This window comes from Melopsittacus undulatus, chromosome 1 (assembly GCF_012275295.1).
Source record: "Melopsittacus undulatus isolate bMelUnd1 chromosome 1, bMelUnd1.mat.Z, whole genome shotgun sequence".
Taxonomy (NCBI): Eukaryota; Metazoa; Chordata; class Aves; order Psittaciformes; family Psittaculidae; genus Melopsittacus; species Melopsittacus undulatus.
The window spans coordinates 44,208,947-44,221,383 of record NC_047527.1 but is presented as its reverse complement, the minus strand read 5'-3'; the positions used below and the strand labels follow the sequence as shown (position 1 = coordinate 44,221,383).

General features: G+C 32.1%; 1 protein-coding gene across 1 annotated transcript in view; it reads right to left on the bottom strand.

Annotated features, from left to right (window-relative positions):
- Positions 1-9,136, bottom strand: part of CCDC178 (coiled-coil domain containing 178) — a 154,259-nt gene extending 145,123 nt beyond the window's left edge. Inside the window, 5 exon segments of the mRNA XM_013130098.3 lie at positions 1,011-1,211; positions 2,503-2,618; positions 5,011-5,045; positions 7,094-7,221; positions 9,070-9,136. Of these exon segments, the coding sequence (XP_012985552.2) occupies positions 1,011-1,211; positions 2,503-2,618; positions 5,011-5,045; positions 7,094-7,221; positions 9,070-9,136 (547 nt within the window).
- Between the last annotated feature and the right edge of the window lie 3,301 nt (positions 9,137-12,437).

The following is a 12,437-nucleotide window of genomic DNA, read 5'->3' as shown; positions in this document are numbered from 1 at the left end:
TCTGTTTCCTCTTAAATTATCCTCTAGAGGCAATTTCTTCCAAGGAAAGCGATCTGCAAACTGGCAACACCTTAAGCACAAGTCAAGAGTTAGCCATTGGCTAAAATAAACAAGCAAGCAAACCTACATTTTCCTCATATATTGCTAGGGATGTGCACTATAAGACATTCTGCCTTCTGGGGGACCATGGATGGAGGGCAGAGAGAGAGTTAAAAAAAAAAACAAAACAACAAGCAACCATTTAGGACCAAACAACTCCTGGCTTGCCTTCATTATACACTCTGGATTATTATACACATACCACACTCTGGATTGTGAGGTATTTGACAAAGATCTCAGGATGATGTGCACCAGAATATGGACTTGATTTCTAACTGTGATTTTACATCCAGAAACCCACTATTACAAATTACAGAACTTATCTAGAAGTCTAGGTTCAGATAGTACCTGCTTCTCACCATGAGTCAGAAAACAAACAATGTATACCTGCTAACCAGCTGGTTTGGGGTTGTTTTATTTTAGTTCTGCTCTATGGATGCCAGTCCATCACAAAAGGTAACAGTAAACATCCTTAGAATCTGGGATTTCAAGGAGACCTATCAACAGTTATGTCAAACAATTCCTACTAAATATGTAAGTATTTTGTTAAAATTTATTACTCTTTATTTTTTCTCAAAACAAATTTATTTTTTTCCTTGTGCTTTAATCTATGGCTTAACTCAAATACATTATTTTTTAATTCTGTTTCAGCTTGTCATTCCTTGCCCCAAAGATGATTTATTATCACCTTGAGAGTGTCTTGTCTGCTATTCTGGTACTTCTAAAACAAGGCTGAACATTCCATAGTACTTTCCTTTTATTTTTTTTCCAGCTGTTCATTCAAGCAAATTCAGAAGAGCAAATACTGTGCTCGTGTTACAGTAAGCACAACTATAGTCATATCATAATTCTTATTCTTGGTAATAAACTGACTGAAAAATAACAAATATTCTTATTTTAAATACCAATACCTTTTTGCACGGCTGCAGGGAGCTGCTGAAGCCTTCAAAGTGACAAACAATCCATTTTCATGCTAAGCTTTTTCCCTAGCTGTTTTTCCAACTCCAAAGCTTTTTCTGCCTCCTCATAATCAGTCTCCAGTTGCTTAATTAGCTGAGTAACATCCAATAGCAAAGCTTCTATTTCCTTCTTCAGGGTTATTGCCTTGCCATCTTTAAAAATACATTAAAAATATTTTTTATCAAAGCTTAATCATATGCTCCTCATTCATTCTCAACACTGAGTTGGTCTGTTCACATCTATAGCAGTAAGAACAATGGTTATATTTATGTCTTTAAAAACTACAATTATTTCTTATGAATGCTTAAACATACATGTTTATTCTTGCTTCTTTCTCAGCATAAAGCTAACCTCTTCACATCCATCAAGTCAAGCAGAACTGGTTGCAAACAAAACTTTCACATCCAATAACATTTTCCTCCAGCTTATTTCCAAAGCAGAATGCATAAAAATGTGTCCATATAGACAGTACAAAAATTTCATCTTTTCCTCATTGTTTGAGTACGTAATCATCTAAATAATAGTACAAGTTCCTAATTCTCTCAACTTTTTGAAGAATACATATTTCATTTTATTTTCCTAAGTAAGTATCAATGATTTCATTAAAGTCTTTGGAGTTCTAAGAATATTCAGTATAATATCTCAACACAGTTTTACTCATGATAGAAATAATTTCATTCTGTGAAATTTGAGTATCAAAAATGCCTGTTATTTGTCTTGATAAAAGATTTTTTGATCTATAAAAACCAGTAATTATATGAACTACAGAGTCAGAGACATTTCCACTTTGATTCCACAGTCAACAATTCCCTATTTTTTGTTAAAAATTGTAAAAAGAAGAAAAATTACTTAAAATCTGGAGTGAAATTGTGGCTTCACTGTGATCAACAGAAATTTTATCACACCATTTACTGTGGACAGGATTGCCTCAGGCTAGCAGTACTTAAAAGGTTGCACACTGGCTTAAAAAAATTGCCCACAATCTCATGAATATTTAAAACTTAATTAAAAATTGTATAATCTGAGTAAAGATGCAAATTGTATAAACAGAACTCGATGTTGGGAACCTGTTATGAATACTCTGTGACAGCAAAGCACTTATTCATTTTATAAAAACTAAATGGAAAAAAAAATAAAATCTAGAATTTCCAACAACCACTATAAATAATTTAGTTGGTTCAAAACCTAGATGGATTAAAATACAGTATGAATCTAAATACAGAAATGTAAATTATCTTCTTGCAAACAGGATGATTTAATAGTACTTACTGTAGCTTGACAGATGATTGACAGCTGATACACACAGATTTCAAAGGATACTCACATCATTTACATAAGACTTTGAGCAGTCAACAAGCACCTATTATTACAAATGCAAAGCATCTATTAAATGAGGATAAGTAACTGTTACAATTCAGACTGAACATCATGAAATATTTTTACCTTCACAAGATACATCAGCTTCTTTAAAATTCAACTTGGTGGATAATGATAACCAGTTATTTTCAGTAGACTCAGCACTGGCCTGTTTTTTACCCTATAAAGAAAAGCCAGTGTAACTAAAAAATTTTAGACTTAATTTAAATTAGCTTTGTTAAGTAAATACTACTTTCACTAAGCCAAAATTTCCTTTCCTGAATTTTACACGTGAAGTGCTGGCTAGTTAAATGAAATAATTTCAAGTCATGCAGAACAACCATTAATTCTATGAAAAGAAAACATGTAAAATGCTTTTCTCATATTACTTTACAGAGATACAAGAAACAGATTTCTTTACATCTTGTACTTACACAGATCCTCAATTTTTGTTCTCATACCTAAGGATTTGCCAAAGAGAAACTGTTGCAGAAAAGCTGTTACTCTTTCCAAGTTATATACATACAGAATATATATATGCTATACATATATATGTTATATATACACATACGGAATACATATATGTTATACTTTCCACTCTTCTAAGCACCAGATGCATTTAGTACTGTATCTGTGAGTGTCACTTGAGGGACAAAAATGAAGAAAAAATATCTTTGAGATATACGAAGGATAAGCAATCCAGGCATGAGGCTTAATCAGTTCCTAAGAGACAAGCATTTGAAGTCTGAGAGGCTCAAAAGTAGAAATGAGGCAGGCTTCATTCAAGTGAGATCAGGACAAATTTAACCTGCAAGTGAAAGGGGGAAAGAAGTAGCACAAGTAGCTAAAGAAGAACACAAGCAAATCATAGCTGTCATGTGAACTTAAAAGGCTCATTAGCTTACTGGAGCTGAGAACAAGGAGAAGAAGAATAACCACCACCTGTTCATGCCCACATGTGCAGTTTAAGGAGAACATAAAGGTTCTTCATATGTAGCTAAGATGAAATCTGCAATGACAGTATTACATTGCACATACATGCATAATGTGAACTTATATATTTGAAAGAACTCCACAAAAAGTTCCTTTTCCATAAGGAGGAGCAGACAAAAAACTATACCAAAAGCAGACTGAAAGAAATACTACTGTAGCCTTCCTACGTCAACAGAAAATACATCTAAAGTACAGGGAGCAGAAAAAAAATCTGTGAGCGGTCATAGAAAATAGTAAGACATTGGACAGGAAAACTGGGACCTAGCGTCAGAAGAGATACCAAATTAGATACAGAAGCAGGAGTTTGATAAACAGGAGTTGAGTGAGTAGGCAAATCAAAGCAAAACAGCTAGGACAACAAGCTCAGTCCATGAGATATGTTCTCCCCTTCAAACTCCTCTTTTAATCTGTATAACTAGAACTACATCATAAAGTACCCTGCATCATGAATGATATAATTCAAAGTCTCACATTCAGACTTATTCTGTGTAATTTCTGAGTACTTGGCTTTGAAGTGTATTGCATTGTATTGTGTACTAGTCTGAGTTCCTTAGTGTATTTTGAAATAGATGCAGACAATATGCAAAATTTAGAAAAAACTAACCTGAGTTTTATGTTTTGAAATTATACTTTAAATTTATAACCTTTAACAATTTGTTATATAAATTCTAGATATCTCCAGTGAAAACTTCTAGAGAAAAAATAAACAGTTCTTCAACTCATTATTTTTAATGCAGTTGTTATGTTCTGTTTTGATTTTAAAGAAGAATCTTCTCTTGCTCTCTGACTTTAAGGATACATAGTTACAAACACTACAGGTGGTTCAATGAAATCTTGTCACTGAAACACACAGGTTTTTTAACTAAACCTAAGTAACTGGCAAACTACACTGGAAACACAGAAAAAACATTTATTTAATAAGTATCTTAACAGTATAATGTATAGGAAAACCAAGCAAGAAAAAATGAAAAAAAAAATTGAGATTTTTTTCCCATCTTATAGCATTTGATGAATTAATGTCTGCTTCATTCAAGCTTTTTTCTTACTCTCTTTTTTAATGACTTGTCTCTCTGTGTCTATCCAAGCTGAAATTAGAGTAAATTTTACCCTTTATGCAAATTCAGAAAATTATACTCCATATTTAGAGAACTTCACAAAGATCACGGTAAGTATACAGAAACATTCAGTATGATTATACAGCGTGTTCCAAACTTCAAGCAACAAGAGCTTAAAATAATACCCTTACCCATATTTAGGTACTTGAGATAATTGGTAGAACTGGTACAGTTTCAGAAGTGTGAATAACTGAACATCTTTTATTAACAGAAGTTCATCACTGTGGTGGTCCTGAGACCTGTGATCATCTTGAATCTTTGAAAATTAAACACTGAGTAGGAACAACATGAGAAATTCCCCATAAACACTTTTGGTCTTTTGAAGTAACTAGATCCTACAGACACTACGAATGCTTATATTAGATGCATTCTATGTTACACAAGAACTTAGTAAAAAGTCTGCTATGTGAGCAGACTAATTCTCATCAAACAACTGACATTAAAACAAAAGCATTATTTTGTACGATTTTGTATGTATGATTCTTACCATGGTGTTTTCTCTTCCTTAAACACATAATCATACTGCAAAAGCAAAACATAAACTCCATTATACATCTCAGATGTTACACACTTTTTCCATTTCCTGACAAAAAGCCTAATAGACCACTGAATTTTATATCAGAAGAGGATCTAATTAGGGTACATACAGATCAAAGCCTTTTAACATTTTAAACTAATTATAAAGCTTTCGAATTCCTAAAAGCTATGTATCTCCAAAAGGTTGGTAATAAATCCCAGTTTTTGTACATAGGTGTTACATTACTGAATTTTGTAGATTTTTTTTAATCTCCTTAATTTTTAAATCTCTGTGAATTCTATTTTTACTCAGCCTCTGTCCCTTTTTTTAAATCTTAAAACTCCATCAAAGATTCTGCCTGAACTTCTCATATTTTTTCTTCTATGTCTACACCAGTAAATCAAACACTGCCAGAGAAGTTCTCTGGGCCCAGCAACTTGAACACCTACACCATTAAACTGGTACTAAATCTCACTGGTACAACCTGTGGAAAAAGAAATTACCACATTCCCAAACCATTTCCAAATACAAATCAGAAACTGGAAAGGGTCAGAGACCATTCCTCAGAAGCAGTGTACATAACATCTATCCTGATTTGAAAGGTAAGAATTTAAGAGTATGGACATGAGGTTTTCCATGTCAACTGGACACATTGCTGACAAAACTTACTAGCAGAGTAAATAAATTCAGATATAGACAAGTGAAATCCAAATTCCGTATATTTGTAGCATATTCATTTCATTATATGTGCCTAATTTAGATTAACAGCATTAATGAAATACTCATACTATGGCAAGTTCACTTTTTCTCCTCTTATTTCATAGTTATAATGATGTCACCATCTAGAGGCCTCGGTCTGTTTTGAGTCTCTGTATATTAAGTAACAACACCTTTTATGAGATGTGGAAAATATGCACAAGATTTACACAAATAATTTAAGCTAACATTAAAACGAATAAACATCTGGACATGTCAATACTTATACATCTAATTCATGTATATTGATGACAAAATCATCACATTAAAATAATTTCCCTGTTTCACATTATTTTAAATAAAGGTATGAGGTAATGTAAAATTTCCTATCAAATTAATGTCTAGACTGTAAATCAAGATACGACTTTAGTTTATGCACCTTGGATTCTTCTAGTATCTATGCTGCAGTTGCAGAAATCTCCCTGCAGAGTATTTAACAGTGTTTGTGGAATACTAATCTAAGGTAGTTTTTCTGATGTGCTGCTATGACAACATTATTGTCGGTACTGGAGATAAATTATTTAAATATAACTTGTCTGTGCAAGCAGTGATCAGATCTTCTTACCGCAGTGTAGATACATGCAAAATTTATTAACATTCAGAAAACATTTCTCCAGGAAAAGTGAATTATTTAAATGATACTAATTATATTCTCAAATAAGTTAATGGGAAGATATTACTATACTTTAAATTGGTGTATATTGCATTCTTTCCTAATCTATCTACCCCTATTTTTTTCTTAATCTTTCCTTTATTCTTGTTTCTATTTACACTAAATCTATATAAACTAGGGAAACATCATGTATTTCCAAAGAAAGAACTACAGCATTTTCAAATTCATGTCTCTCAATAGGAGACTAAAGAAATAAGAATCGTTAAGTATGGTTCAGTCAGAAAATATAGCTTACTATAAATGACAGAAAATGGCACACAGCTCAGTTTGACTACCTATCCAGGATTTGTATCAAAAACTATTTTGTAGACAATTGATATCATTGGAGCAACTTGACTTTCTGTGCATCTGTATTGTCATATATGAATTTACTTATCTTTATGATATACTGATATTATGATATTATGGTATATTGACTTTAGTAAGACAGTTTGATTTGCTAAAACTGTTAAGTAGATTAAAAACATATCATGAGTTGTAAATGCACCCCCTGGGCACTAACGTGGATAATATGTATGACATGAAATTAAATCATTATAAAAATCAACATAGTAATCCTGTTTAAAATTACACTTGTTCCTATAAAGATCAAAAGCACTTGACCATTTTTAATCACAACTGTACCTGTTGAAAGTGATTCTCAATCTTCAATTCTAACTCCTGAATGTGATGAATAATTTTGTTAATATAGGGTAATGGAGTATTTACAAAACCAGAGCCATGATGCCTTGTGGTGATCCATTTGTTCTTGTCTGGAAAAGGAAAGAGAATCCAGAAGGCTGATAAACTTCACATGTGGGATGAAACCAGATTTTCTCATACCTGATTTTACTTCTAAAATTTGGAATTTGGTAAGCTTCTGCTTTGAAACTGACTAAGAGATTGTAACAGCTGTATCTCTTACTAAGCAGAGTTTTGTACAAAATTTCACTCCTTTTTAAATACAATCTCTCAAATACAAGGAGATTCCAAAATGCTTGAAAAATATGAAGGAATAATTTCAAAGACATGAGACATCATAAAGGGAGCTACAGTCACAAAACAATTTGGTATAACTAATTTACAGAATTAATTCCAAATAAATCTATTTTAGTGATTTTACACTAGTCCTAAGCAAGAATTTTACCCCAAAAGAAAAAAAATAATATCAAAAACCAAAAATGGCAATGGTGGCTTCTATATAGAAACACCCAGAGCAAAACAGGAAAGATCACAGGGCCTTAAAGGCAGTCCTAGACTACTCTTATGTACCTAATACCTGGTTCCAGCAAATATTTGTTTCAACCTTATGAAGGGATGAAACTCCAGAACAGTAATTCCCATACTGGGAATTTCAAGCTACATGACATAAATGGACTGTTTTATGAGAACATACAGATTTCACGATTATGTTTTCTTTAAACTCTGTTAGCCATATAACCACATAAATAAATGATACTGTGGCACGCTATTGTATGTTGACTATTTAATGAACACACAGAATGGGAATCTGAATGCACAGGTCACTAATGAAAGGTGACAGGAACAAGACACTGAAACCTAGCAATAGAGCTATTAAAAAGTATAAGACTCTGTCCTACAAACATGAAACAGTAACCTAATTATGTTCAGGGGGATACAACTGCTTTAATGTTCCTTGGAGATGAACCAAAAATAACAATCACAGTAATAGGGATTAAACTGTAAAACAGAACCAGACAACCTTCACATACAGTATGCAGATTTGTTTTTTGTTTTGTTTTGGGCTTTTTTTAAGAATAATCTCAGTGTTTTAATTAAAGTGTTAGCCTAAAACATTAAAAGTCTGTATTTTACATAAGGCTCTGTTAACTTAACATTATTGTAAACAGACTCACTGAAATGGAAAAGATAGTTTGCAAGATTTGCTTGAAAAGACAGCCCACTAAAATAGATATCAAAACCTGTATCACAGAATCTTGTTCTGCCTGTTTCTAGAGCAAGAAAGCTTCACTGAATGGCTACACAGCACAATCCTAGCAAAGCATAGACTTTGAAACTTTCTTGCACTCTGAAGCACAACACAGTTCAGATTTTGAGAACATTCATTTCACTTAATTTTTTCTACTGTTATTATTCTTATCTTTTCGTAAATTAACATTTATATTGTAAAAATCATGTGTATTTTCTTTACATCACTATTGCAACTAACAATACATCCATTAAGAGCTTTAATAAAAAAAGATTGCTCTGTTACTGCTTTGGCTTTCCTTGGCAAACATTTTTATTTGCAAGTCTTCTAAAACCTTTGTAAAAGAAAGGTAGAAAATTATATTAAAATTTGAAAATTAAATTTAAAACAAAAATTAAATTGAGAAGTGAAATACGGCCAATTTTGTTTTCAGGTAGAAAACTGAACTCTCATTAGAGGATGGAGTGACAGCAGTAAGTCCATGAGTGACATTCGAAGTCTACAAATGCGTCTTTTGCATGACGGTTTTTCCAGCAGAGTGGCAGATGCGGACCAAGAAAGAGGACTAGTGTTATAAAATATTACAAATACAAAATATAAAATAATTTCTTATTTCTTAAGTTTAAGCCCTTCATTTAACTATTTGAAAAATGTATAACAGAAGACGTACCTGATATACCTTGGGATGGCCTATCACTGACCTCAGAAGAAAATGAAAATGATGGTGTTTCAGACATGTTTGCTGGTAGCACTTTTCAGCCTAATGATTAGAAAAATAATAATACATACATACACACACGCACACTTTAAAACCTTATTTTCATCAGAAAAAAAAAAAGTATTCCATCAGTGATACATCTACAGCATTTTTAAAGGTTAGCAACTCCATTGTCACTTTTCCTTCTAAGGGAAAAGGAGCAACTAAACAGTGTTCTCACAGTGGATCCTATTTAACTAAGGAAAGTTAAAAAGCCAGTAAAAACTAAGACAACTAATTTTTAACCTATGTGACCTGGCTTTTTAATATTTCTTTTTTTAATTAAATTTTCAATTTAAATTTTAAAATACAGGTTATTTTGGAATCTATCATAACAGTAGTAACCAACACTAACTGGAAAATTATGAAAAACAAAATGCATAACCTATGAGATAAATTTAAATAACAAACTGCTAAGACAAGGGAAGCCCATAAATCTGTAGTCTGAAACACTGTCATCTCAATGGACAGATGACATGAAAGAGAGGAAAATAGCTACTTATTTGCATATAAACTTTTAAGTCAGGTTTACTACAATAAACAAATCCAATATTATTTATTTGTAATTTATATAATTCAGAGAAACAATACTGGCTGAAAACTTAGATAGTTAAGACCCAGGATATCAAGCTGAATTTATTTACCAAAATATTTTTTCACCCTTATAATTCATATATTTGACAAATAACTGTATTGCCATACAGAGATCCAGGTGGACACTTCCTGGACTGTGTAATTTGCATGTTAGAAGTCCACAGTAAATTGTGGTTTCCAACTATTATCAACTTACAAAAACTGTCCAGTAAAAAAGAAGAAAATCCTAACACCTATGTTAAGTGTTCATCAATAAAAAATACTAGAAAAAAATATTGCAAGGACTACAGATTCCATATTTTTGTAAGTAGTACTATTACAAAATAGAGAAATGTTTATTCCAAGCTCCCTGAAAGATTCCAACTAGATGGCCAGCCAGAGAAGAGAGAGTGAAACTGAAATATGCTATTCACACTCCCCATGCCTCAATTTATTGATCCACAAAACTCAAACTCAAGCCTGTTCCAAAGAAATATTAGACGAATCTAAGTGTACCAAGCTTGCCAAAAGAAATGTTGAGTCTACAGCTGATCTGCATGAACTTCTATGCACTGCAATGCAGTCACCACTAGTGTTCTGTTACCATAACAAACTAATTGACTTGGAAACTCTGAACAATAACAACAAAGCCTTTCAAACTAAAGCTATAGAAAATATTTTTTTAATTCAATAAAGTTCATAATACATACAACAAAGTTTCAAATCACCACATTTTCAGCTATGTAACTCTCCTCAGGAAATGTATGGAAAATGTATTATATGAGCCATTCTTGCCTGTCATTTGAATATTAGTACCTATTTTTTTCAAGTTTGGTGGCTTTTGAATTTTATGAAACAATTATTTCCAATGCCTGGATTCAGTGTTGTTCAAAGAAATAAGCTGATTTGGCAAGTAGGAATTTTTAGCATTATCTGTGACAGGATGTCAGCTTCTTGGACTCCACAAAACGAAATTCTACTCTTGTAACAGGCTCATCCTGACAGTCAGACCAGATGGATGACATTAGCTCCAACAAGGAGTACAAAAGAATATGAAATTCTTAGGGATTCAAAGAAAATAAGTATCGGCAGGCAAAACAGCTCTAGAGAAAGGAGGAAAGATGAAAAAATACTGCATAAAAAGGATGAAATCCAGAAGAAAAGCTTAAGAAATGGTTTCAATTTGTTGTGGCTTATATAGTCAGTAATATATCTGGAACAAGTTATGAACAGACTATTATGTGATATGCAAGCATGAGTTAACAGAAAAGTGAGAACATCACTTGCCTTATAAGGAATCATATACACAACACAAAGATGCATTTCACCATACATAAGAACGTATGGGAAAAAAATATATTGGACAAATTGGCAGTTGATGAAAAAAGCAGTATTACATGGAAAGAAAATTAGCACATAGCTCATTTAGTATCTGTTGAAAATCTTAACCTCAACGTATATAAATTTTCGACTACTTATCTTCACAGTTACATAGTTATAAAAATCCAAATTAAAAAATTTATTTTATATTGTCCTATTCATATAAAATAAATCAAAACCAGTGAGTTACACTCATAATTCTGTAATATATAACTGACCTTCAGGAAGTGTTATTCTGTAAAATGACCTTCAGGAAATGTTATTCTGCACAAATTGTTTTACAGAATTCAAACTAATTTTCTCATTCTGACAAAGATAATCACTATATTAGTCATAAAGTACACCTTTTCAAAGTCATCGTATGCTTTTCCATAAAGAAGAGAAAAATGGCATTTCTTTCATCGGGTATGTGTACACATATTTATTAAAATATATGTACATTGCATATATTATTAAATAGGACTATGGCTAAAGTCAACACACACAATATTTTCATTACTTTATTGGTACTTTTCTATAATACAAATAACTTCTGATTGGCTAAAATTAAATTTCTAACACCAATTTATCAAACAGAAGGATAAGAAATTAACAAAGTTTTTGTTAAAAGCAAAATCCTCAATAAATATTTTTCAATTAAAAAAATCCCAGAAGCTAGATGTTAGAATTTCTATCTACCTAACATCAGATATTACTACTATTTCTCATAATAAATGCCATTCTCCAGGCAGATTCCCGGGATATTCATAAATACACTTAACAAGAAACTTATTCTCCAAGAACCTTTTTCTGATCAGCTCCCATACTTACCTCTTCACCAAAGCTCTTTTCACTATCAAGTAAACTAAGTGAAAACTGAGATTATCTGTCTCATAAACACAATATAGATGTCCAAATCAAAGAATTTTGCTTAAAATCCTCTCACTGATTCCTGCTTCCCTGCAACTATGTAATTTGTGTTGGAATTTTTCCCCAAAATGCAGTCAGCATAAATAAAAATTATAAGCTAATTCATAGTTAAAAGGAACTAACATTCCACAAAAAAAAATCTACATCTTATTCTATAATTTGCTGATCTCCAAGTGTTAACTTGCTGCAAATACAGCATTTTACCTTTTGGTTTTAAGGTCTTAATGTTTCTTGCACAATCTCTGCCTGTCCCCAAGTGACGCAGTAAATCTTTTAACACTAAAATGCAGCCCAGGTTTACTTCAGAATGTGCAGAAAGGGATTAATGTTCCTGAAATTATTTCCCCAAACTACAATTAGTGCAGATGTTTCAAAATAGACCAGTGTCATTTAAACAGAAATTTGCAGCATTAAAATCT